Here is a 25849-nt window from a genome sequence, read left to right on the forward strand (position 1 = left end):
TTGACGTTGATGATTCTGCAATTCTCTATTTGATGCATCCTGATGTGCTTTCATCTTTATTCTCTTCATGTCATGTCTTTCTGTTATCTAATCTGGCTGGTCCTGGCGTGGTATTTGTGCGCATTGCTTGCTCATTGTGGAAATCATGTCCATTCTTAACATTCTTACTACTACTATTTGCCTCCGCATTTCTTTGTTGCAGAGGCTTGAGGTACCTATAGAGATACTCCTTGGTGTTTTGCTGCGAAACATTGTGCATCTTAGCTGGAATGGTGAGAGATCGTCTAGAGGCTCGTACTATATATATAACGGACGGGAGTCAACAATTTACAGCAATGAGTAATTGATAGTATAGAAAATATGCTTCACTTGCATGCAGACCCATACTGCAATACAACTTGCATTTCAAGTGGACATAATTGTAGTAGATAACTAGTAGCCGATAAGGTGAAAGCAATGGACAGTCATGGAAAGCAATGCCATCCATAGGCGAAAAAGCGCCCCGCATACGTCACGCCCGCAAGTTCGGAGTCACTCTGCAAAACTCTTGAACCACCGCATCAACCCAGCGCAACAGCCTCGCTCCTCGGGGAAACAGGAAAAAGGCCACCAGAAGATGAAGCAGAGATTCTCGTCCTTGGATGTCAAGGTGAGAACCCCGAGCAACACCCCACCACTCGCAACTGCCGCGCACGAAACTCACACAACAACTGCCAGGTCATCTCCCAGGAACTTGCATCGGAGATAGTCAATCTGCGAGTTTCGAACATCTACGATCTCTCCTCGGTATGTTCGCCCCTTCTGAATATGAGGGTTACCTCCAAGCAAGCTTATTTATAATCCATCCAGCGCATCTTCCTCTTCAAAGTCGCCAAACCCGACCACCGCAAACAACTCGTCGTCGACTCCGGTTTCCGCTGCCATGTCACCCAATACTCCCGAGCGACTGCTTCAGCGCCCACGCCCTTCGTGACGCGCATGCGCAAGTTCCTCAAATCTCGCCGGATCACCTCCATTGAACAGATCGGCACGGATCGAATCATCGACTTCTCCTTCAGCGATGGCATGTACCACATGTTCCTGGAGTTCTTTGCCGGCGGAAACATCATCATCACCGATCGCGAATACAATATCCTTGCGCTGTTCCGGCAGGTACCTGCTGGCGAGGGACAGGATGAGACTCGCGTCGGAGTCAAGTATACAGTGACCAATAAGCAGAACTATCACGGTATTCCGGACATTACAAGGGAGAGAGTCAAGGAGACGGTTGAGAAGGCCAAGGCCCTCTTTTCACAGGAGGGCAGTGCGCCGAAGAAGTCCAAGAAGAAGAATGCGGATGTGCTTCGCAAGGCTTTGTCGCAGGGTTTCCCGGAGTATCCGCCTCTGTTGTTGGATCATGCGTTTGCCGTGAAGGAGCTGGACCCCGCTACCCCGCTCGATGAGGTTCTGCAGGATGAGGCGCTTCTGACGAAGGTTGTGGATGTGTTGGAGGCGGCGAAGGTTGAGACGGATAAGCTGGCGAAGAGTCATCCGGGTTATATCGTTGCGAAGGAGGATACTCGTCCGTCCGCAGACTCGCCAGCTCAGGGTGAGGAGGACGCTGCGCGGAAACCGGGGTATCTGTATGAAGATTTCCACCCGTTCAAGCCTAAGCAGTTTGAGGGCAAGCCGGGTGTTACTATCCTGGAGTACCCGTCTTTCAATGCGACGGTTGACGAGTACTTCTCGTCGATTGAAACGCAAAAGTTGGAGTCGCGGCTTACGGAGCGGGAAGAGACTGCAAAGAGGAAGCTTGAGGCTGTCCGACAGGAACATGCTAAGCGCATTGGCGCTCTCAAGGAGGTTCAGGAACTGCATATTCGCAAGGCGGGAGCAATTGAAGATAATGTTTACCGGGTTCAAGAAGCGATGGACGCAGTCAATGGCCTGATTGCTCAAGGAATGGACTGGGTCGAAATTGCCCGTCTCATTGAGATGGAGCAAGGAAGAGGAAACCCAGTGGCCAATATCATCAAGCTGCCATTGAAGCTCTACGAGAACACGATTACCTTAATGCTTGGAGAGTCGGGCGAAGAGCAGGATGAAGGCGAGGACCTGTTCTCGGACGATGAGTCTGAGTCGGAGGATGAGCAGGAAGAGGCTGCCAAGGCCCAAAAACAGTCAAACAACATGCTGACAATTGACATTGATCTCGGCCTGTCTCCTTGGGCGAATGCAACGCAGTATTATGAACAGAAGAAGATGGCTGCTGTCAAGGAGCAGAAGACGACGCAGTCCTCGACCAAGGCGCTCAAAAGCCACGAGAAGAAGGTGACGCAGGACTTGAAGAAGGGTCTGAAGCAGGAGAAGCAGGTTCTTCGGCCTGCCAGAAAGCCTTTCTGGTTTGAGAAGTTCCTCTTCTTCATCTCGTCGGAAGGATACTTGGTCTTGGGGTATGTATTTTTGACCGTGTCTGCAGAGCTTGGTCTGATCTAACTTGAACAGTGGCCGCGATGCGATGCAAAGCGAGATTCTCTACCGCCGATACCTTAAGAAGGGCGATGTATTTGTGCACGCCGATCTACAAGGTGCCACGCCGATGATCGTCAAGAACCGATCCAATTCGCCCAACGCACCCATTCCCCCCAGCACCCTTTCGCAAGCCGGTAATCTTTGCGTGGCTACGTCCAGCGCCTGGGATTCCAAGGCAATCATGTCAGCATACTGGGTTACCGCGAGTCAAGTTAGCAAGACTGCTGACGCGGGAGGCCTCCTTCCCACCGGCGAGTTCCTCATCAAGGGCGAGAAGAACTTTTTGGCCCCCTCACAGCTCGTCCTAGGATTTGGAGTCATGTTTCAAGTGAGCAAGGAAAGTCTCCGGAACCATAAGCTGCACCGTTTCGACGAAGCCGTGGCTACGGAAACGCCTGTGGAAGCCCAGGAAGCTGACAAGGAAGCTAAGGGCAAGCCCGTCGAGCAAGAGGCGCAGGTTACTAAGCCTGATGAAGCTACTGAAGCGGAGAAGGAGCAGGAGCAGAGCAGCGAGTCCGAAGGGGAACAAGAGGACGATGCTGCGGTCCCAGCTAGAAACCCGTTGCAACGCGGGTCGTCAGAGCCTACCCAGACAGAATCAATTGCGGCGAACGAATCCCAGAACGCCCAGGCTGATGAGGCAGCTGACGAGGAAAACAAAGACGAAGCCGAAGAATCGAACGGCAACAATGAAGACAAGCAAAGCGCTCAAGAAGAGCCAGCTGAAGGTGAGGACGAGGACGAGAGTGCGACATCGCCACAGACTCAAGATGATAGACAGCTCTCAGCTAGAGAAAGACGAATGGCTAGAAAAGGAAGAGCGTCAGAACTGGATGGACCTGCAGCGGACGGGGCATCTGTCAAATCTGCTAACAGCAAGCAAGCTCCAACTCGGGGTAAGAGGGGCAAAGCAAAGAAGGCCGCAGCCAAGTACGCTGATCAGGACGAGGAGGATCGGGAACTGGCTCTACGCTTGCTAGGTGCCAAGAGTGCCAAAGCTGAAAAGGCAGCTGCAGAAGCCGAAGCAAAGGCTAAGCGTCAGAAAGAAGCAGAGGAAGCGAAGAAACGACGCAGAGCACAGCATGAACGCGCCGCGGAAGCGGAGCGGAAACGACAGGCTCTCTTTGAGGGTGGTGCCGATGACTACGACGAAGAAACTGCCGCAGCCGAAGCAGCAGACATGGAGTGGATTCCTGCATTGGTTGGAACTGCCCATCCAGAAGATGATATCCTGGCTGCTATTCCTGTCTGCGCTCCTTGGGCTGCCCTGGGTCGGTATAAGTATCGCATCAAGTTGCAGCCGGGTACCGTGAAGAAGGGCAAGGCTGTCAAGGAGATCATCGGACGCTGGGTTGCCGAAACTACAACAGGCAAGGTCAAGAAGGAACACGCTGAAGATGCTGGAATCGATCGTGCTACCGCTGAGAAACTCCGCGCGAAGGAAGGAGATCTGATCAAGATGTGGAAGGACACGGAGGTCATCAATAGTGTTCCAGTCGGCAAGGTGCGCATTATGGCTGGGCCAGCACCTAGCGGAGGTGACAAGGGCAAAGGCAAAGGTGGCGGGGGTGGAAACAAGGGAGGAAAGGGAGGGAAGAAGAAATAGAGGCTGGACATAAGGATTGGGTTTATGATCTACATGGTGGATGATCTACATAGTACTTAGGAGGAAAACACCAGAGTATGACTGTATTAGTTGGTTAGCTGTGACGCTATAGGCGATCACAGCATATGCATATAGTGGACACTCTACAAACGAGGCACCTTTAGACATACCGTCTATCTCTTCCAGTTCGTTCTCGACGTACAATTAAAGCATTGATGGAAAATAGAAATGGCCGAATCTGGACTGCACTGCTTAGTCACACCCACCGACGTCATCGCGAAGATTTTCCATTCGATCTGCACTTTTTTTCTCTGACATACAGAGGTCAGCAACCCAACATACATCCTAGTCGCCAATTGCTCATTCGTCTGGCAGCAATCGCTCGGGCCGTACACACCTGGTGGAGCAGCCTGACAGGAGGTCCCCGAATCAGGATTTGCCTATGACCGAATAGCCTCGAAACGCGCGATACCCGTTCTCCTCTTCCCCCCACTACCGAGAAATTTGTATCGCCTTAATCTACAAGCCGTGACTCACCCCACGATCGCTCGTTCCTCTGCTCTGTTCGGGGAACGAATATCACCTGCCAATCTGGTTCTATTTCTCTCTCGCCTTACTGCTCGCGGTCTCCCGCGCAGCTTCATTAGATTCGCTTCCACCGCCCCAGCAACAGCAACCATGTCGCCCAAAGCTTCCACCCGAATCGCATCGGTTCGCCGTCTCAACAACGAAGGCCCCGGAGACCGGTCTCTCGCAGAGTGGTGGGCCAACGAACGCGATAACCATACCCCGGAAGCGGCCGCCATCGAGAACGCCGCGCAACTTCTCCGAACCAGCGATATCCCCGTTGCTTTCCCCACAGAGACAGTGTACGGACTGGGTGCAGATGCGACGCGAAGCGATGCAGTACAAGGGATCTACAAGGCGAAGCAGAGGCCGTCAGATAACCCGCTGATTATACATGTTGATTCGCTGGGGATGTTGGAGCGGTTACTCAACCCCACACAGGAAAGTCCATCGCGCAGGACTACCACTGCGAAGAATGCTATCCCACCCATCTACGACTCGGTCATTTCCCGCTTCTGGCCCGGTCCTCTCACAATCCTCCTCCCTAACCCCTCCGGCTCCCCTCTTGCTCCCGAAGTCACCTCCAAGCTTACAACCTTTGGCGTGCGCATGCCCTCGTCCCCGCTCGCACGCTTGTTGATTCATGTAACGGACCGACCACTGGCGGCTCCCTCGGCCAACGCATCCACTAAGCCCTCCCCGACGGCGGCGGAACATGTATTCCATGACCTCGAAGGTCGCATCGAGCTGATCCTTGACGGTGGTCCCTGTGGCGTAGGCGTGGAGAGTACGGTTGTCGATGGACTGTCCGACCCGCCGGCTATCCTTCGACCGGGCGGGATTGGAATCGAGGAGCTGCGGACGTGCCCGGGGTGGGAGAATGTACAGATCGGATACCATGACGGCACACTAGATGCGAAGGAGGCCCCACGAGCACCGGGCATGAAGTACCGACACTACTCGCCCAAGGCGCGCGTGGTACTGTTCGAAGCCGGCTCCGACGAGGAAGCCGTCGCGAAACACATCCGCAAGGACCTGGAAGATTCAGCAGTCGGAGCACACATGATCGGAGTGGTCCGCACGCAACACTGGAAGCGGGGACTGGGGTTGCTGTCTGCCGACGAGATGCAAAAGAGCCTGAAGCGTATCCCCTCGCTCGTGGACGAGCTAGTAGGATTCTCCGTCCCGGTGAGCGATCAAGTCAACGGAAGCACTGCAACCAAGGAGACCTTCGACTGCCACCTCGGCACGGATGTCAAGTCGATCGCACAGGGCCTGTTCTCGGCACTACGGGCCATGGATGAAATGGAAGTGGACGTCATCTACGTCGAGGGTGTGCCCGATCATCAGGGTGATCTGGCAGCTGCTGTCATGAACCGGTTGCGTAAAGCTGCCGGAGCGGAACTCCGGGTATAATAACTTACAACTTCTTACCCTCGGAGGATTATCATAGATCGCATTATGGGCCACATACATACATAGTACTTGCTATATTGGAAGATTTGGCTGTGTCGGCTAGAAGCAGCTATAAAATCACGGGACTGTTTACGAATTTAGCATGGATATCGCAGTTAGAATATTACTAGCACAAGTTTTAATATCAGTTTGAGCGTTATGATGGATAATATGATGTGCATGCATGTCGATAATACCTACTAGTAGATATCAACTTAAAGTTTAGGGCTGAACAGCTGATCCGCAGGAAATCGATCTTCTAGAAGCTCTATCTATCATGTCTTTATCTTCTTTCCCATCTTATCAAATGGACTAGTATCATATGTGTGCACATCTCCGTTCTCCGGCTGCCTGCATCGGCCGTCTCCGACTCGGCGTGATTCCGGGTCTAAGTTGCGAATTAACAGTGCGCCGCGGCCTCCACAGGTCACCGGGTCTATGCTAATTTTCTCACTAGGCCTAGGCCCGGCTAGCTGCTTTGGGATTAGGTTTATTTGGTTAGATTTAGGCTTTTTTTTGGCGCATTGAATATAGAGTTGTATTATTATTATTATTTTTTCTTTTGATTCTATCTAGGAATGTTTGGATTTAGATGGTTGTATAACTCGATTTCTCCATTCTATCTATGATCTCCATTATGTTGATAAATAGATAAAGACAGCAAAACTCGGAAGTACTGAGCAGCTCACAGTCTATTGGAGATGATTATGTGAATATAAGTAGTTATATGAATACAGGATTTAGTCTACAACCTTCATTTCCCGCCAAGATACATCGTATTGTACAAGTTCTCAATCCATCCTTTCCTTCCTTCTATCACCTCCTGCGACAACTCCTAGTCATAGCTCCCCCCCAACGCATCTTACATTACATCCCAACCTCTAAAAGAAATCAAACATCTCAAACCCAGAAACACCCGTATCATAAGTAACACCATTAACCCAACCATTGACGGAACCAATCCAGCGACCATAGCCAGGCTTAGTCAAAGTAGCCAGGTTAGGGGTGAGCTGCGCCTCCAAAGGACCCAATCCAGGCACATCGACCGTGATCTTGAACCCGTCGGGGAGAAGCGACTCAGAAGTAGGGGGGAAAGTAGCATTCTCACCAATGGGGCGAACCTTCATGTTATCACACTCTGCAACCAGAATCTGGCCCTGATAGGCGACGTAGCCACTGGCATATTCATTATAAGCCGGGTCGAGCGCGTCAAGCCAGACGAGTGAGTAGGGGCCCATGCGCGCGTGGCCCCAGTACCAACTGCCGACGTTGTCCATGAAGCCGGTGACGCCCCAGTTCTGGAGTTGATTGTTAGGTATTTGTGTCGGTTGAAGGGGGGAGGGGGGAGGGGTTTGCGCACCTTGTCGTGGTAGCCCGTTCCCACGAAGCTCAATTCGGACCCGAAGATGGTCACATTAACGGTGGTTTCGGCATCAGGGACAGCATTGGCCCAGCCGACTCCGGGGAGTACCTCCAGGGAGACGTTGCCTCGTTTGGGGCTGCAAGGGTAGTGGGGCGGAGCGATCTGTGGGAGTCAATCCGTTAGCATTTCATTGAACTCATAGCAGATCATGTTTCATACTGACCGAGTGCATAGAGAAGGATCCCTTGTATCCCAAGTCCTCGGCATCAAGGGTCAGGACGTAGTCCTGAAGATCGGGGCTACCAGCCCATGAAATACCAGTGTTGTTCCACAGACCGCTGGAACCATCGCCGTTGGTGGACACAATCGCATTGTCGGCGAACAGGAAGTCACTGAAGACAGTACCGTTGGGGAAGGTGCCGGAGATTTGGATAAAGTCCATGTTGGTAAAGTTTTCGGTGACGGTGAAGCCAGACCGATTCGCCTCAACGAAGAAGACGACGGCAAGAGAAGACACACCGTCGGTGCCAATGGCGTCAAAGTACCACCAGTCGTAGGAGGAAGCATTGATGCCCTGGATCTTGGGACTGTCGAAGAAGTTGTCGCAAGAGGTGAATTGGCCGTCTGCTTGGCCATCTTGGGGTGTGGTTTGGTAGGTTTGGATGCCCTTGACTGGTGGGCATTTCTGGGTGCTCAGCGCTGCTGCGCTGAGACAGAAGGGAAGAGTAAGATAGGCTAGCTTAGACAACATTTTGTAGAGTTGCTATAGTGCTTGATGGTTTATGAGAATTGCAAGGGGGTTTGATGTGACTATTTATGCTATTAGATGTAGTATCAAGTTTGATTTATGGATCTTGATGACATAGTAGTATGATGATCGGCGAAGAGAGCACAAAATGCATAAGATATACCTATACATACTTTGAGATTCCCCATTTCGTTGCACTATTGTCTATTCATCATGCTATAGTTCACATACTACGTAGGTCCAGCTGAAGCATTAGGTATATGGCCGGAAGCTTCCGGAGTAGCCCTCAGTTCTTGGATCTGGGCCGGAACCGGCTAGTCTAACGCGACGTCGAAACTTCTGACTCGATAGTGGGTCACCCCAAAGTCTGTACTGTTATATAGTTACTAGTTAGTGGGTCGTTGCCATGTCGAGAGTCTTGACTCGCCAGTCCTCATGGCGGAAGTTCGCTCTCTTGACTTGCCACTTCCACAAGGGGTCATGCCTTGCTGTCTAGGTAGCAAACGGAATCGGATTCTGAACCTCCGTACTCCCGAACATTGATGACTTCAGGGTGGAAGTTGTTCATCCGTATCCGAGAGAATTGTATGGATCCTACTATGTTCGGATGTAGCAAGCAACATAGGGAACAAGAGCCATGATGTTACTGAACTCGAATAAATGTCATTGATTATGAATTATTAGAAATACTACTTGATGACTTTGGGACTTAGATGCCATAATGTGAATATTTGTCTATATAAGAACACTGAGATTTAGGTCCTCATTCTTCTTCCCAGAATAATTCCATAACTAACTCATCTTACTGAAATCCTCTGCTTCCGATACCTCCCTAAATCATTTCCAAACTATGGAATCGCGGACTCTTCTCATAACCGGGGTTTCCGGCTATATGTAAGACCCTCAAATCTTGAAAATCACCGGACGAAAAACGAAGACTGCTAACTGAAACCCTTTGCAGTGGAGGCTCAGTTTTGTCTGCCATCCTCAGGACCAAAGATACGTGGGCTGCTAATCTGAAAGTATCGGCGCTGGTTCGATCTGAATCACAGGCTACAAAAGTCAGGGAGTTGGGTGTATCTCCAGAACTATTCTCAAGCTTCGACGAGCTGGACAGACTGGAAGAGGTTGGTAAAGGCTTCGACAGTATGTGAATGAGAATCCTCCTTTCCACATGTAAAAGCTCTGCTGACATAATTCCAGTTATTATTCAAGCTGGTGCTGGCTGGCACACTCCGTCTGCGAAAGCCCTAATTAGGGGATAAGGTGTGCGGCGCCAAACTACGAACGCCGATGTCCACTATATCCAGATCTCCGGAACCTCAAACTTGAGCGATCGCCCGTATACAGAGGGGTATATTGATACTCATGTCTTCTCTGATGAAGAGGATATTTACTCATTTGAGAAATATCGCGAATCCCGTGAAACATACTTCCAGCGGATTACCGACATTGCCGTGATTGAGGAGGGCGAGGCCGCTGGTGTGACTACTTACATTGTAATGGCACCTACAATCTTTGGTCTTGGAAGTGGACCATTCAATCGCTTTTCCATGCAGCTTCCTACCATGATCGCGGATGCACTGCGTACAGGCAGCTGCAGTGTTGTTTCTGAGGGAGATACTGTTTGGAACCACGTGCATATCGAGGATTTGGCAGCCCTCCACCTGGTCTTGCTTCAGCACATTTTCCGAGGCATCAAGATCCCCTCTGGTCGAAAGGGGATCTATTTCTGTGAAACAGGAGAGCACTCACACCTGGAGTTCTCGGAATACCTGGCTAAGGCTGGCCATAAGTTGGGCGTTTTCCCCTCTAGTAAGGTGGCGAAGATTACTATCCAGGAAGCAGGCGAGAAATGGGTCTTTGGCAACACATCTAGTGCTGAACTTGGCTTTGCGTCAAAGTATGTCTTTCATCTTCTTCTTACGTACTCACCGTGATTGCTGACACTTTATTCTCTCAAACAGCTCTCGTACAAAGGCTGTCCTCGCTCGCAACTTGGGATGGGCGCCGTCCCATGCCGATGAGTGGGATAGCACGTTCAGTACTGAGCTGAATGAATTTATCAAGAATCCTCCCAGTGGACGAGAGATCCCTAAGTATCTGAAGAAATAAATCTGTGAAGAGGAGTCATATACGGCAGTCGAAGAGTACTATCTTGCAAAACCCATGTCTAGATATTGAATAATATAATTCATCTCTTTTATTATTTCCGAAAATTCTTAGCATACAAACAGCTAATCAACTCATCTGTGTCCCAAACTTTAACTGAAACTATACCTAATCCGCATCAGGCCTTATCTGTGCCTGCTGTGCTGATTCAGCGTGGCGGGAAAGTCGCGGCGCAGAGAAGAAGAGAAGAAAAACGTAAGGCAAGAAAAAAAGAAGCTTATCGTTGTCTCGTGGCCTGACGAATCCACCCACCGGGCACGGAGTGGGGCCTCAGGAACAATCGCTGTTTGGCTGCGGGATTTTATCATTTGACTCAATCTGCGCTCCACACTTTTAGCTTGCCTCGGACGGAGTACCGCTTTGGGATAGATACTCAAGTCATTTCTTGGATGGTTGTGAGGATTATTTTATAAGGTCGTGGTGTCCCTCGGTTTTTTTTGTGGTTTTGTGGTTGTTCTTCTATATACGAATACTATCTTCTACTATACTTGTTACACGCTACCATCAAGAGACATCTACAACATGTGCCAATTCAACACCCCCCAAGAATCCCACTGGCACGCCTTCCTCCAAGGCCTGCCCAAATGTGAACACCACGTCCATCTCGAGGGCTGCCTCACCCCCGACCTGATCTTCGAGCTCGCCTCTAGGAACAACGTCCAACTGCCCCAAACCCCCGAATACACTTCCATCGACACCCTTACCGCCCGGTACGGCAACTTCTCCTCGCTCGACGACTTCCTCCACTTCTACTTCATCGGCATGTCCGTGCTGCACCACGAGTCCGACTTCTCCGATCTCGCCTGGGCCTATTTCCAAAAAGCGCACGCCGACGGCGTCCATCACGCTGAAGTCTTCTTCGATCCCCAGGTCCACCAGGACCGCGGCATTCCGTACGAGACCATCGTGCGGGGGTTCGTGGCGGGGTGTGAGCGCGCCGAGAAAGAGCTGGGTCTCTCGACGAAGTTGATTCTCTGCTTTGTGAGGCATCTGCCGGTTGACTCGGCGGAGAAGACCTACCAGAAGATTCTGGAGAATGGGCACTTTGAAAGTGAGGCTGTGCATGGGCTGGGGTACTCGTCATCTGAGGTTGGCCCGCCCAAGGATATGTTTAGGGAGATTTATGCCTCGGCTAGGGAGAGGGGCGTCAGGTTGACGGCTCATGCGGGCGAGGAGGGCGATCCGACGTATATTAGTACGGCGTTGGAGATGGGCGCCAGTCGTATTGATCATGGGATTCGGTTGGTGGAGGATGAGGTGCTTATGGAGAGAGTGGCGAGGGAGGGCATTCTCTTGACGGTTTGTCCGTTGTCGAATGTGCAGTTGAAGTGTGTGAAGGAAGTTGGGGAGGTGCCCATTCGCAAGTTCTTGGACAATGGGGTCAAGTTCTCGATTAACAGTGATGATCCGGCGTACTTTGGAGGTTATATTTTGGATAATTATTGTGCGGTGCAGGAGGCGTTTGGGTTGAGTGTTTCCGAGTGGAAGACTATTGCGGTGAATAGTGTGAGTGAGAGTTGGATTGAGGAGGAGAGGAAGTTGGAGTTGGTTAGGAGGATTGAGGACCATGTTGGAAAGTTTGCGCATTTGGGTTAGGTTGGTTACTTGATGGTATAGATGGGGGTTATGGAGTTGGTGTAATGAGTAGATGATAGATGCATATTTTAATAAAGCGTGATCTCAACTATTAATTAAACATTGTAGTGTGGATTGTAGCTCATTTCGTGGAATCTGGGCTATAGTTATCTGATCGCATGCCAATGACTAAGATGAAGTGTGGCCCGCGGCGCATCAAACACCAGACATTATTGAATCCAGTAGCAATAGACACGAAGAGTATACTACTCCTTACTATTACCCTGCAAGATGCCGCCAACCATTTCCCCGCTGGCCTGTTGCATTCCCCGCACGCCCATCCTATGGTTTTCCGGCAACTTCCATTCGTACAGATTGTCCCGGACCTTCTCATCATCGTCATCATCATCACTATCCAGATCTCCACTCTCCGTGTCTCTACACGCACCCTCTGCGCGACCTACGTCTACGAGCATCAACAACACACACCTTCCCACAATCGAGAAGATCTCCTATCTTCGAACCTACCAGAAACGAACCATGTCTTCTGCTCCCATTCCCGACCGGTACAAACTCGTCTTCTTCGTCCCGCATTCCGACCTCGAAGCCTGTAAAGAAGCCGTCTTCGCGACCGGAGCGGGAACTTTTCCCGGGGGCAAGTACAGAAAATGCTGTTTTCAGATGCCCGGTCAAGGCCAATTTCTGCCGTCCGAGGGTGCGAATCCTGCCATTGGCGAAGTTGGGACGGTCGAGATGGTCGAGGAGATGAAGGTGGAGGTGATGTGTCTAGGACGGTCGGTTATGCTGCAGGCAGTCGAGGCATTGATTAAGGCTCATCCGTATGAGGAGGTCGCGTATGAAGTGTATAAGATGGAAAATGTGTAATGGGCTGTTGGGGATGTCGGATGCGTTGCTGGGTTATAGGCCCGGTCGGTTTATGTGTCACGATGCCGTTGTAGAGAGATTGAGTTGTGGAGGTTCCTGTCGTTAGTCCCAATAAATCTGCAAGCCAATTTAAAGCCGAATAAATCATATCATGATTTTTTGGATAGTGTTGAAGAAGCAGTGATGTTGCAAAAAGGCCGTCGAGAGGGTCGTTCATTGGCACAAGGCGGGAGTAATCTGTCGGCGCTGATTGGTCAGCCGCAGCTCCCGCAAAACGCCTCTTCGACTCCAAGTCGGTCGTTCACCTTCAATCCATCAGATCAAGTCCTCCAATTCCCTCCCCATACCCTCAGTCCCTCTCCTCTGCCAGCAATGGCTTCCAAATTCTTCCCCGCTGTCCCGCGGACTGGCCGCCAGCTCTTCCAGCAGATCCCCAAGACCCAATTCAGACCCTTCTCGGCTGGTCCGCAACGCTTCAGCGACTCCCTTGCCGTGGTACGTCCCAAGCACTCTTATGGCTGACTCGGATTTGGCGGCATGTCGGATATTATCTCGCTTGCCAATTGCGCGTCAAAAAGCCATATCGTTTGCGAGGGCGTCATTGCTAACCAGTTGACTTTGTCCAGCACCGCAACAAAGGCGATAACAACCCGAATGTTCCGTTCAAGTTCACCGAGCAAAACCTCAAGCTCATCGATGAAATCCTCAAGCGCTATCCCCCCCAGTACAAGAAGGCCGCTGTCATGCCGGTCCTGGACGTTGGTCAGCGCCAGCACGGCTACACCAGCATCAGCGTCATGAACGAGGTCGCCCGTCTCCTGGAGATGCCCCCCATGCGTGTCTACGAAGTCGCAACCTTCTACACCATGTACAACCGTGAGCCGGTTGGCAAGTACTTTGTTCAGCTTTGCACAACGGTATGAAATTGGAGACCCCCTACCTCGCGTGCCATACCTTTCCTCGTCTTTGTCATCGCTGACAAGCAATTTCAGACACCCTGCCAGCTCGGTGGTTGCGGTAGCGATAAGATCGTCCAGGCGATCACGGAACACCTGGGTATCACCCCCGGACACACTACCGAAGACGGCCTCTTCACCTTCGTCGAGGTCGAATGCCTGGGTGCCTGCGTCAACGCTCCCATGGTCCAGATCAACGACGACTACTACGAGGACCTTACCCCCGAATCGATGAAGTCGCTGCTCACCGCTCTCAAGGAGTCCGCCACGGCCACCGAGGCTGGTCAGACGGTCAAGGTGCCCGCTCCGGGTCCTCTGAGCGGCAGAGACACATGCGAGAACAGCGCGGGATTGACCAACCTGATCGAGCCCGTGTGGGACCCGGCTACGATGATGAGAAAGGACGGGGCTTTGGACGAGCAAACACAATAAATGAAGATAAACCTATAATTCGAGCCAGACAATATAGTTTCGATACCGTGTGCTGGATGGTTCCAATTCCTGTCATGTTTCCCCTTTCCTTTTTCCTTTTCTGCCCTGGTTGGTGAAACTGGACGGGCCACCAGGTAACGCTTATGTACAGTACGTTGTTTCTGATTTCTCTCTTTTGCGTAGGGGGAAAGTCGGATATGGTGGGATTGATGTCAACTACCATAGAGGATCTCGTTAGCAGTAACCAATGCAGTTCTTTTCATTGTTAATTGGGACTTCAGTATCCATACCCTTGATTCCGTTTCTGGGCTGCAGTGCTAAGGTATGAGGTAGTTACTGCAGCCCTTGGACTCTACTAATTTAAATAAGAGAAGAACATCTGACTGATTGGCTGGTGGTGTTTCTGCCCGATTTGGTCATGAACATCTTGGACATGCACTTTCCTATCGGGAGCTACTTCACGTGGACTGTGAACTACGAGTTCGTCTTGCTATATGGGAAGCACAAATTCAATCTTCCTAATCACAGTGACTCGATGAAGTTAACTTTGACATATACGCACACACCAAATCTGAACACCGCCCTTCGCTAATCCAAATTGCAAGGCGGAAAGCCAGAAAATTCGCGCACTACCATTCACTGAACTCACTGCACGAGATTTTCCAAACACTCAAACGCGTCGTTAAAAACCAAGGGCGGCCCCTCACACTTGATCACCTTGCCATCCAAGGCTTCTCCGTGAGCCATGAGCTCGGCCTTGCCGTCCCTTTCTATCAATATCTTGTCTCGGCGTTCTTGAAAGATGTTCACGTCTATCGTGTGCTTGGCCAGTAGGTGATAGACGTGAACGTGACGCCTTTGCCCATAACGCCGGGACCGTCCGATGGCTTGGGTCATTGCGGACTCATAATCATACTGTGTCTCGGCGTTCATAGGAGATAGAAAAATAACGTGATTTGCCGATTGAAAATTCCTGCGGAATTACATTAGGCACAAGCTACAACAACCCTAGGAGAGGGGGGGTGGCAGGGAGGGAGGGAGGGAGGGAGGGTAACTTACAATCCGGCCGCCATCTCCCCTCCAAGATTCAGGATCAACACTTTGTCTTCCTGCAAGCTTGCCTCTTGGAATACCGCGATCTTTTGCATTGACTTGCGGTCTGTCGTTAAGATCGCTGTGTGCTTTATCTGGGCGAGATCCAGTGCCTTGGACGCGACTTCGATGAGCTCGGGATATTGTATGAAGACGAGGGCCCGCTCGTCGTTGGGGATCTCGTTGAGGATCTCAATCAGTTTGTCCAACTTGCTGCCGCCGTATGCTGCACTCTCATCGACGCTATTCTCTCCGAGCATGGATCCTGCGATGATATTGAACTTCTTTATTGGGCTGTGGCATCCATACACAATACACTCCTCTTTTTCCAACGTTTTTGAAGCGCAATCCTTGCACAGAGTATGGCCGCACGATCCTGAGACATTTGTGTCCTCGATACCTTGCAACCCGCAGTAACAACCATTGCATTGCGGAAGTCCGGCACCTGTTAGCAGAAGCTGCACAGCTGAGAGAAACCTAATGCCACTTTTGCGCAGTGCCCATTCCCCGATGAGCCTTTGGATGGCTGTTATGGCTTCTCTCAGAATTGGTTCGGCTTCGCAAGCTCGCTCGGGCTTCTTGGGAAGCGAAACGTCTGTGTCATCGTCGTCGTTTCCAGAATGCTCACTGCCGCTGGTTTTCTTGGCCTGGGTTCGCTGGTTGCTCTGCTTGGCGACCTTGGGCTTGGAAGAATTATCGAGATCATCGTTGGCCACCGATTCACTGCTCTCACTATCGTTTTCTGCATCAGACGAGCTGCTTTTATCGCCTGGCACTTGCTCTTCAGGAATCTCAAAGAAGTACACCCAGTCATCAACGTCCGATGCATCGAATGCTTTTCTCAAGAAAGAATAAACTTCTCGGGTGATGGCCATATCACCAAAATCGTCTTCGAAGAACTTTTCGATGAACTTGTAAAGGTGCTCACAATCAAATTCAAAACGGCAGTAAAGCCACGCTGCCAACTTCAATTCCATATTCATTTCGTCTTTGAGATCATTGAGCTGTTCCTCCCTGGTGGCGATCAGGGATGCGCATGTTGTTAGCTCCGGCTCGCCGTCTTCGTTCCATCGATCATGAAGCGCTAGGGATGAACAACGTTTGAGCAACGCCTCTTCGGCCGTTGAACTTGTTCCAATAATCTCGTCCAACCGGTTGGCTTGGTCACTGCTGAATCTTCCTCGGCCACTTCGACGGAGCTGGCGGTTGTATGTCATAATCTGCCTCCAGAGTTCCAGATAGATTACTCGTTCTGCCGGTGATTGCTGGACCACAATTATGTGCTCTGACGATGGGATCTCGTCAATATCAGCAACGTTTCTCCGTGCAAACCGGTCCAAGAATCCCTGGGCTAACTTGTGTCGACGTTCGTGCCAGATTTGGCTATAGGGTGCCCGTAACGATTGGAACGCTTCCGCAGCAGAGCGCTGCTTGAGTCGCAGTTTGACATATTTGTTTTGTAATCGACGGTCATCCTCGTCTACTCCGAGATGCACATTGAGGAAAGGTGCAATGCCATTGACATCGGCAAAATCATTGAGAGGCGGTGTCCCCGACAGTACCCATTTCGATCGAGCTTTGAGTGAGAGGAGCGGGCTGAGCCTTTCCGGGTCTGCATATGTGAACTCATCGATGACAAGACGATCAAAAGAGAACATATGAAGAAACGGGGTTCTGACGGCCCCCCAATCCTGAGTTCTGCTTTTGCTTATGTTGAACACCTTTCGATCGTCCCACTTTTTCGCCTTTCGGCCAGCTGTTTTGGGAAGACCTGGTCGGACTTGCTTGTCCTCCGTCGCAGAATCTTCATATTGAGTGTCATCGTCTGATTCTAATGCAGGTTCCTCAACCGACTCATCTTTTTCAAGACTCTGGATTTTGAGGTACTGGTCCGTTTTCGATCTCAGCATCTGGGTGTCGGTTTCGCTTTCTGTCTCGGTATCCTCACCACTCGATATCTCCGCCAATACCTCATGGCCCTCTTGTTCTGACGCGTGGTTGCCTTTGACGTACTGACTACCACGGAGGCGCCGGGACGGGCAATATGTGAGATGTGTTTGAGAACCCTTGATAGTTTGTCGCTTAAGACGAATCGACGCGAGAAGCGCGCTTGGACCCTGGCTGGTCAAAATTCGGACTTGCTCTTTCAGTGCGACTTGAGCGTCTTTAAACCATGCGTCAAAATTTCGCCCTGCCTTTTTGGGAGCCTGAGGAGTGCCTGTGAATTTCTGGAGCTTTTCATAGTATGCTGGGTTGTTGAAGATTGACCAGGATACTAGAATGATGTCACTCCGCCGAACGTCACTTATGGACACTTTTGCGAATGAACTCGCCTGTGCGAATACCAAGACCTTCAATCTAGAACCCAGAAACTTGGAGATTTCAGATTGCCATTGCTGAATCATGATTTGCGGCACAACGATAAGAGTTGCCTTGCACGGAATAAACCCGTCAATTTCCGCAGGGGTTGGCAGGCGCTCCCTTCCATGCTGCGTATCGATTAAGCCTAAGGTGATGGCTGTTTTTCCGTAACCAACATCATCAGCTATGACACCACCTCGAATAGCCTTCTGACTGGTGACTCGCCCCTCTGCGCGCCACATCAACGATGGAAGCAGCGCCTCCTCCGTCTCTTCTTCCGTGAACGGTGGGACATCATCATCTTCTTGCCGGACCATCCACGATAGTGATCTCAGTTGCTCCGGCCGCAGAGCCAGACGGAAGTTAGGCGGCTGTGGAGCTGCGACGTCAGACTTGTTGTCTGTAAGCTTGAACTTGGGAAACATGGCGTTTCTACTATCGAACGAATTCGGGACCAGGCGCCAGTGAAACGACACGTCTTTGACAATACTATTTTGCACCAACTTATCATACGCCTGATGCAATAGGTACTGGACGTTGAGAGTAACGCGCAAATCAGCTAGGCCCTGCTCATCGATCTTTCGGAAGATCAGGAACGGCGGGGGTCTTGCTTTCGCCTGGCGCTCATAGAGAGCTGCATCGTATGGATCTTCATAGGCCATGATCCGTCCTCTATTGTCACGGCCCCATATGATGCGCGGTTTCAGCGGCACACATGTGCATGTCGAGCTACCGTCCTCACCAGGGGTGTCAGTGTCAGAGACTGCGTTCCAGTCCTCAAAGCCTGAGATGACTGCCGCTTTCTGTAGGAGCCAAGAGAGGTCCTGAAGCAAGGATGGTGAGTCTATTGGGTTTATGATCTCCCACGATTCTTTCTTCCAAAGCACCTCCATGGCTGCTGGTTCTGCTTTAAATGAGAGCAAAGGAATATTAGCCTCATGACACCTTGATCGGGAAATCGTGATGTTGGTCGCCTCATTCAACCTTTGGCATGAGATAGGTGCGCCAGGGAGGTACAGGTTCAGGGCCACCTTGGGAGCTCTAATCCATTGACGGAAGTAGATGTGAACGGGCTGTGGAACCTCGCTTGCTTTGGGTGAACGCCATGAGTGGGACACCTCTGCGATGGTCTTTCTCTGTTCGTAACCGCGAACACGTTCATGGTCCCAGGCAAATACGAAGAAATCTTTGTTTGCATCCCCGAGCTTCGTCGGGTCCAGGAAGAGGAATACCGGGCGATCGTACTCACCAGCTGATCTTTTGTGCAGTGAAGCGTGTGCCGTACCGCAGTCTGGCAGAAGATCATACGTCCCCCGGATGTCTGCGTCTAGGCCCGCCACCGCTGAATCGGGACCTTCAACTTGAATTTTCGTCCAACGATCTGTTCCATCAACCTCTGCAGTATTGAGGCCGCATTCAACTTCATAAGACTCGACTTTCTCGCCAGATCCGGAGAAATACAGCGTCCGTCTGGAGCTCAGAGGCCCACAGACTTCCCAATCTCCCTCCATAAGTGACGCAGACACAGGTGTCATGCGAGCAATGGGCTTAGACAGGATCTCTCGTATCAGACAAAGTGCAGGAGTATCCTTTGGAGGTTTGGCAAACAAATTCCATTCAATGCTGGACGCACTGATCAACAGACGTAAGAAAGAGTGTTTGCCTTCATATTGGATGGTCCAGATCTCGCTCCGCTTGATAGTCAGGATGCGGAGTTCATCGCCTACAGCTGGCTCAATTATATCCAAAAATTCTTTCCAGACATACGCAGGACAATTCAGCGACGTGTCGCGAGCCAAAGACGCATAACAATCTGAAGAAATGCCAGAAATCACTAATCTAGCTGGCAAATCACGATTGAGTTCACTGACAAAGTCCAACGGCATGGTGCGGTGGAGATCATCATAGCGTTCGAAAGCATGTGAAGGGTTACCTGCACACTCGGAGCAGACCGTGTGGTGACATAAGGTGCATCTCAAGATACCCGAGCTTATGTTGGTCTGTCTCTCGCAAACGCAGTATCTGGCACTGCTTGCTGCCCGCATCTGGAGTTGCGAAATATCGGTGCGAGCAGCACAAGTGAGCTGTATGTCATGCGGTGTCATCATATGACCGTCTTGAGGCAGAACACGGTGGTTTTTGCGAGATGATGCTTTTCCGATGGGTGCGCCTTGGCCTGGCTTTAGGATTCTATGTCCGTTGATCAACGCAGACAGTATCGCTACACCGACGACCGTAGAGGTCATTGCATTTCCTGCAAGGTCTTGCAACTCACGCTGGGTTTCACGTGTCAGTAGAAGTCGGTCGAGAGGCAGGCCTTGCAATGCCAACGACTCGAGACCACAGAGAGGGCCGCCTCTGGTCGAAATATATGGGATACCGGCTGGAGTGATGCACCCAACGATTCCTGGGGCCCGTACGTCTATCTCACGTTCGATCCCCTGTGAGAGTTCGATGCATCTCCTAATACAGGTCAGTTTCAATCAGTTGTTTAGAGAGGAGTTTGTCACTGACTCTTTGAAGTGCATGTCGTAACCTTCTGCCATCTTGCGCAGGAAGTTCATGTCCAAAGTCTCCCAAATGCGCTCTGGCAAGGACGCCATCCATTTTCTCCAACAGAAGTCGGGCATACGACAGCTACCATCGTCCTGCGATTTACTCACTGGGCGTTTGTCACCGAGAGCGTTATCCTGACGGTAAGACAGATGGCGGGCCTGATATTTTTCCCAGTTTACCGGTTTACGAGCCAGCTTTGCGCGTGTCGCCATATCGGACTCAATTTGTTCGAGCCTCTTGTCATCTGCGTCAATAAGAAACATGCCGGCTGGAGAGCTAGCGGGGCGCCTGAATTCAGTCATGGTGCGTGACCAACGACCTATTTGGAACCGTGATGATTCATCCTTGTCCGTAGCTTTCTTATCGACACAGAGCATGTATCCTCGCTCCCGTGTTTGTGGCAGATAGTATGCCTTTGTGTCGACGTCGAGGTGAGTGGCATGGTAGTCGATGTCCTGCCAGTAAGTCTGGATCTTTTTCCATGGGGCGCTCTTGACATTCTCGAGTATGATCAAGGGAGGCCTATAGGCTTTTGCGTACCGGATAATGGCCCAAAAAGTCCCTCCCGACTCACCTTTATCATCAAGTGTTTTCCGTTTGTTATTCAGATTCGAGAAGTCAACGCATGAAAAACCGGCAACCAAGATATCACAATTCTTGGGAACCTTTTCCAAAGACCCATACGCTGTTTGACTAGTGCGATCGAGTTAGGCCTGAACAACAGAAAGTGAGGGCTCTACTTACGCTACACGACGATTGAGTTCCCTCACATCACGGAAGAGGCGAGGTGGACGAAAGTTTCGCTGGATGTACGCCTGTCTGAGAGGGTCGATCTCAGCACTGAAGATGTGACGGAATTCGAAAGTCATATTGAACTGCTCCTGCAGATCTACAGACAAATTAGTTTCGATATAGACGAGGCTAATGTCAAATCACTCACGTTTCTGAACCATTTCTAAAGCCAGAATAGGGGACTCGGTGCCGGAGCAGACAGTCGCAATGCGAAGGCGTCTTGAGCCCAGATGGGACAATACACGGTCAAATCCCAGCTCCACTGCCTTTTCTGTGATCGACTTATAGATGTCGTTGAGGTCATGGAGGGGAGGGAGATGCAAAGCGAGCTGGGTCCGAGGAGATCGAGGACCACATGGCAACTGGGACCTGACTACTTCAGGCAACATAAGATTAAGACCGTTATCGTTGTACTCTTCCTCGCTAGAAGGATGGACAGGTTCATCACGCTCAAAATCCATGATGTCTGAATCATATTCATCCGAAGAAAGGATAGCATCATCTTCGGGCATCTCCTGCGCCATCCGTTTCGAAGGACGCGTCGGAAGATCCGACGACCAGGACAAGGTTCTTTTCAGAGAAGAAGACATTTGAAAGACTACAGAGAATCTTTAGAGAAGGTTCGAACGATAAAAACGAAGACTTGAAGCTTCAGAAGCACTGAACGAATGTTGTGATGGAGGGTGAAGATAGGGTCATGAAAGGTCACGTGGAGGAGATACAAAGTGAAAGATGAGATGGAGGAGAGATAGCTAGGAAGAGGACATAACACAAGAGAAACATGGCAGAGGAGATTTTGGGGGGAAAGGCCGTGTGTGGGCTTATGAAAACTTTTCCTACTAGTGAATGGCTGTCGCCATGGTGTGCTGCTTGTTTGTGAATCTTCACGAGACGGGTTTTGTTGTACGGGGGATTCGGGAAACGAGTGAACCCATGGCGAGATGTGCACGGCGAGGAACTATGGAGGGCTTGTATTGTGTTGTTTTTGAGAGTGGTCTGCTTGATATGGGAGTAGACGGAGTGATAGCAAGACTATCTAGATACAATATAAGCAGGCCTCTGCCTTGTCGTGCATTATGCTGTCTACTATTGATGTCTTCTCATAGATGTGCCCCTGGTGCCTGGCAGACAGTAGACTATGATGTATCGCTACTTCAAAACGTAGCTAGCTACACACTAACCAGACAGGAAGATGGATACTAGTACACGGTATTTTTGTATCCATCGTTACTAAACAGCTACTACCAGTCTAATAGTATCGCATCTATATAAACACTCGAATCTATTAAACCATATAGAAGAGAAGGTACTAGGTCAATGGGATAATTCATGCGGGGATCAGCGTTGAGCATGTACCTTGAGGAAGAAACATGGTACGGGTTGGACTAAGAAGAAACAATCACTACCCTGGAAAACTATATCACTGGGTTAATGACAAGTGCCAGGAAGGGTGATACGAATTAAGATGAGGGAGGGTGTCGATGAGATAGATACAGGGAATCTATGTCCTCCAGGAGCTGGAGTGCATGTCTCAAGATTTTGCTGTAGGTATTACCGTGACACTTGAGGGCGAATGAGATGATGCGCTGTATGAGATAAATAAGATCTATGTGGTCCCGGAAATGGTAGATTGCATATATTGAAATAATATGATTAGTAGGAAAGTAATGAGGGTTGAGACGAGGATATAGATGAGAATATCGGAATCTACGTGGTCTAGAAAATAGGATGCATATTTTAGGACCCATGATCAATAGGTAAAAAAATACGCGTTAAGACGAGGACATGGATAGAATACTAGAAGTTTACAATCAACACTGCTGATCTGTCTGAAGCAAAACCAATTTGCTGGGATATCCGCTACAGCTGCTGCTATACTATCATGTACATTCCGGAACTTCGCGAGCAAGAAAAAGGAGAGAGAGAGGGAAATCTCAGTCCGTGTCTCGCAACTTCAGTAGAAGAAAAAAAAAGAACCCACAATTTGAAACCCCACCAACATGCCCGTATTGCGCCAAAACTCACACCCGGTTCCGGTTGTTGATCAATCAGTCAATCAATGAAAGCCATGACGTTGCTAACATCAAGATGGAGAGATAATGAGGATTGTAGAACAACTTAGATTGTTCATGCCGAGACATCCTGCATCAGAGGTGCTCCCTGATGCTGTTTTGCGCCCGATTCCTTTTTGTTCCTCATTTAGGGGATAAGAGGGAGAGGGAGGGGGTATAAGATAGATTCAGAGGGGTAGATATGAGGTATTGCCCAATCACCGCATAGCACCCTGCATCAACTGCTGCCGGAGGAGCATGATCTGGCTGCGCTCCATGGGTGGGAGCGCATCAATCGCAGCCTGCGGCATACTGAGGACTTGCTGTAGAAGCTCTTCCTGTCCTGGCATAGCCTGCGGGGGTTGTTGCGGCGGTGCAGCGGCAGCGAAAGGAGTGTTGACCATTGGAGGTGTAGATACCGGTCCCGGTACAGCGGAGAAGGGCTGGAAGGCTTGCGCGGCGGCAGGAGGGGGTGCAGGGGCACTAGGTTGGCTCGCTTGTTCCACCACCGAGCCGAGGGCACCGTAATCGACCAGGTTCATGAGCAGCAAGGCTTGGAAAATTGCGTAGGCGAGCTGAGGGGCTTGGCGTAGCAGTTCCGTCGCTCTGGCGGGATCCGCCATGACAAGCGACTTCATCTGGGAGAGGACATCGAGGAGCTGGTTCGGGGGCAGGGAAGCGAGTGTCTGAGAGATGGCGTTGGGGCAATCGAGATGCGGGGGAACTTCGACACCCGGGGGCAGAGGAGGGAGAGGCGCGGACTGTTGCTGTTGTTGCTGTTGGGAGCCGTCTTGGACAGCGGGTGCAGAGAGCTGGGAGTAGTCGGGGGGTATGGAGTCCTTTTCATTGTTGTGTGGCCAGTCGACCCGAATCTTACGGCCCATGATCTCGTAGTCGTTCAGGTTGCGGACAGCGGAGGCGGCCGCATCGGCGTCGGCGAAGTCGGCGAAACCGTAACCTTTGGGTTTACCAGTCTCGGGGTTCATCATCAGGCGGAACTTGGTTACTGTGCCGGCGGAGCTGAGGATGTCTTTGACTTGTTCTTCCGTGAGGTCTGGAGAGTGATGGGTTAGTTTGATGCCATTGGGGTGATTTTGGGGGACGCAAGACAAATAGAGGAGACATACTATAGGGGATATTCCCCAGGAAGACACTCTTTCCGGCTCCGGGAGCCATGATGGTGGTTGAGAAGAAAAGAGGGGATGGTATAGATAGGTGTTTTGGTAGTTGAAGAGGAGGTGTTGGAGATAGGAGGAAGATGCGCGAGGGAGGAGGTGGTAAATTCTCTTAAACCCAGAGACAAGAAGCTGAGAAAAACTTAACAATGCCCTGGGAGGAACACCCGAGAAGCAATGGCAACAAGTTCTTTGAAGTAATAGTAGATGAATGAAAGATAAGTCCGTTAGAGCGAAGATGATGTCGAAAAGCGGCAGCATCTGCCAAGGCGGTGACGAATCGGGCGATTGATTTGCCGCGAATTCGAGCTTCCAAAGCGACGAAGCCAAAGTGACGCCGCTTACACCAATCCTCTTCCCCGTCTCTCCCTCACCTTCATCTCCCCCCATCACCATGTCCGGGAACCCTAGGGATCAGTTGCACAAGCTCCAGATGGCCCTCCAAAACCGCCGCGGCGGTTTTGGTGGCGGCTTCGGTGGTGGCAATCCTCGTGCCGGCATGGGCCTCGCTACTTTGTTCCTCACTGGTCTTGGAGTATATGCTGTTTCCAACTCGATGTTTAACGGTGAGCTAATTCTCGTGCATAACGGGTGGAAATGGTGCTTTTACTGACGGCTACTGCAGTTGATGGTGGTCACCGTGCGATCAAGTACTCCAGAGTAGGTGGTGTCAAGAAGGAAATCTACAGTGAAGGTACGCATATCCAATGTGCTGCATTCGGCTTCATCTAACAAATTATCCTTTTAGGAACTCATCTTCGGATTCCCTGGGTCGAAACTCCTATTATCTACGATGTCCGCGCAAAGCCGCGCAATATTGCTTCCCTTACCGGTACCAAGGACTTGCAGATGGTGAACATCACCTGCCGTGTCCTGTCCAGACCCCGTGTCGATGCCCTCCCCCAAATATACCGTACCCTGGGACAGGACTTTGACGAGCGTGTGCTTCCGTCGATTGTGAACGAGGTCTTGAAGAGCGTGGTGGCACAATTCAACGCCAGTCAGTTGATCACTCAGCGTGAGAACGTTGCCCGCCTGGTCCGGGAGAACCTTGCTCGTCGGGCTGCTCGCTTCAACATTGCCTTGGACGATGTGTCGCTTACGGTATGCTAATCCTACTATTACTTCCTCTCTTACCCACTCACTAATACCTTCCACAGCACTTGACCTTCTCCCCCGAATTCACCGCCGCCGTCGAGGCCAAGCAGGTTGCTCAGCAGGAAGCCCAGCGGGCCGCGTTCCTGGTCGACAAGGCCCGCCAGGAGAAGCAAGCATTCATTGTGCGCGCTCAAGGTGAGGCTCGTTCAGCCGAGCTGATTGGTGACGCCATCAAGAAGAGCAAGAGTTACATCGAGCTGCGGAAGATCGAGAACGCCCGCCATATCGCCCAGATCCTGCAGGAGAACGGTGGCCGGAACAAGCTGTACCTGGACAGCCAGGGACTGGGCTTGAACGTCAACGCGGGCTCCGACGACACGAAATAAGCGGATGGATGGACCGATGGAGAGCAATGGGGACTTTGTTAATGGTCTAGCAAGACATGGCGCTATGA

At 50.9% G+C, this 25849-nt stretch overlaps 10 protein-coding genes across 10 annotated transcripts; 7 read left to right on the top strand and 3 right to left on the bottom strand.

The window, feature by feature from the left end:
* Nucleotides 1–466: 466 nt before the first annotated feature.
* AtWU_01711 (putative DUF814 domain protein) lies at nt 467–4117 on the top strand (the record flags this gene model as incomplete). Its single annotated transcript, XM_035496825.1, has 4 exons — nt 467–649; nt 718–786; nt 850–2432; nt 2485–4117. The coding sequence occupies 4 exons, from the start codon at nt 467–469 to the stop codon at nt 4115–4117; spliced, it is 3468 nt and encodes a 1155-aa protein (XP_035352718.1).
* A 678-nt stretch (nt 4118–4795) lies between these two features.
* Nucleotides 4796–6100, top strand: AtWU_01712 (L-threonylcarbamoyladenylate synthase; the record flags this gene model as incomplete). The annotated part of the gene is made up of 1 exon (XM_035496826.1): nt 4796–6100. One exon carries the CDS (start codon nt 4796–4798, stop codon nt 6098–6100), a length of 1305 nt encoding a protein of 434 aa, XP_035352719.1.
* Nucleotides 6101–7020: 920 nt separating this feature from the next.
* AtWU_01713 (uncharacterized protein) lies at nt 7021–8253 on the bottom strand (the record flags this gene model as incomplete). Its single annotated transcript, XM_035496827.1, has 3 exons — nt 7021–7437; nt 7500–7664; nt 7726–8253. 3 exons carry the CDS (start codon nt 8251–8253, stop codon nt 7021–7023), a joined length of 1110 nt encoding a protein of 369 aa, XP_035352720.1.
* Nucleotides 8254–9100: 847 nt separating this feature from the next.
* Nucleotides 9101–10365, top strand: AtWU_01714 (NAD-dependent epimerase/dehydratase family protein; the record flags this gene model as incomplete). The annotated part of the gene is made up of 4 exons (XM_035496828.1): nt 9101–9144; nt 9212–9396; nt 9517–10153; nt 10218–10365. 4 exons carry the CDS (start codon nt 9101–9103, stop codon nt 10363–10365), a joined length of 1014 nt encoding a protein of 337 aa, XP_035352721.1.
* A 579-nt stretch (nt 10366–10944) lies between these two features.
* On the top strand, nt 10945–12018 carry aah1 (adenosine deaminase; the record flags this gene model as incomplete). The annotated part of the gene is made up of 1 exon (XM_035496829.1): nt 10945–12018. The coding sequence occupies one exon, from the start codon at nt 10945–10947 to the stop codon at nt 12016–12018; it is 1074 nt and encodes a 357-aa protein (XP_035352722.1).
* A 270-nt stretch (nt 12019–12288) lies between these two features.
* On the top strand, nt 12289–12882 carry AtWU_01716 (uncharacterized protein; the record flags this gene model as incomplete). The annotated part of the gene is made up of 1 exon (XM_035496830.1): nt 12289–12882. The coding sequence occupies one exon, from the start codon at nt 12289–12291 to the stop codon at nt 12880–12882; it is 594 nt and encodes a 197-aa protein (XP_035352723.1).
* Nucleotides 12883–13065: 183 nt separating this feature from the next.
* AtWU_01717 (complex I 24 kDa subunit family protein) lies at nt 13066–14270 on the top strand (the record flags this gene model as incomplete). The annotated part of the gene is made up of 3 exons (XM_035496831.1): nt 13066–13377; nt 13509–13799; nt 13875–14270. The coding sequence occupies 3 exons, from the start codon at nt 13066–13068 to the stop codon at nt 14268–14270; spliced, it is 999 nt and encodes a 332-aa protein (XP_035352724.1).
* A 645-nt stretch (nt 14271–14915) lies between these two features.
* On the bottom strand, nt 14916–21661 carry AtWU_01718 (putative SNF2 family helicase; the record flags this gene model as incomplete). The annotated part of the gene is made up of 5 exons (XM_035496832.1): nt 14916–15243; nt 15330–20186; nt 20238–20972; nt 21024–21168; nt 21220–21661. 5 exons carry the CDS (start codon nt 21659–21661, stop codon nt 14916–14918), a joined length of 6507 nt encoding a protein of 2168 aa, XP_035352725.1.
* A 1679-nt stretch (nt 21662–23340) lies between these two features.
* Nucleotides 23341–24298, bottom strand: AtWU_01719 (putative polyadenylation factor subunit CstF64; the record flags this gene model as incomplete). Its single annotated transcript, XM_035496833.1, has 2 exons — nt 23341–24176; nt 24250–24298. The coding sequence occupies 2 exons, from the start codon at nt 24296–24298 to the stop codon at nt 23341–23343; spliced, it is 885 nt and encodes a 294-aa protein (XP_035352726.1).
* A 393-nt stretch (nt 24299–24691) lies between these two features.
* On the top strand, nt 24692–25781 carry AtWU_01720 (prohibitin subunit PHB2; the record flags this gene model as incomplete). Its single annotated transcript, XM_035496834.1, has 4 exons — nt 24692–24863; nt 24923–24991; nt 25046–25401; nt 25458–25781. 4 exons carry the CDS (start codon nt 24692–24694, stop codon nt 25779–25781), a joined length of 921 nt encoding a protein of 306 aa, XP_035352727.1.
* Nucleotides 25782–25849: the final 68 nt, after the last annotated feature.

This window comes from Aspergillus tubingensis (assembly GCF_013340325.1).
Source record: "Aspergillus tubingensis WU-2223L DNA, scaffold_3, whole genome shotgun sequence".
In the NCBI taxonomy this organism is placed as follows: domain Eukaryota; kingdom Fungi; phylum Ascomycota; class Eurotiomycetes; order Eurotiales; family Aspergillaceae; genus Aspergillus; species Aspergillus tubingensis.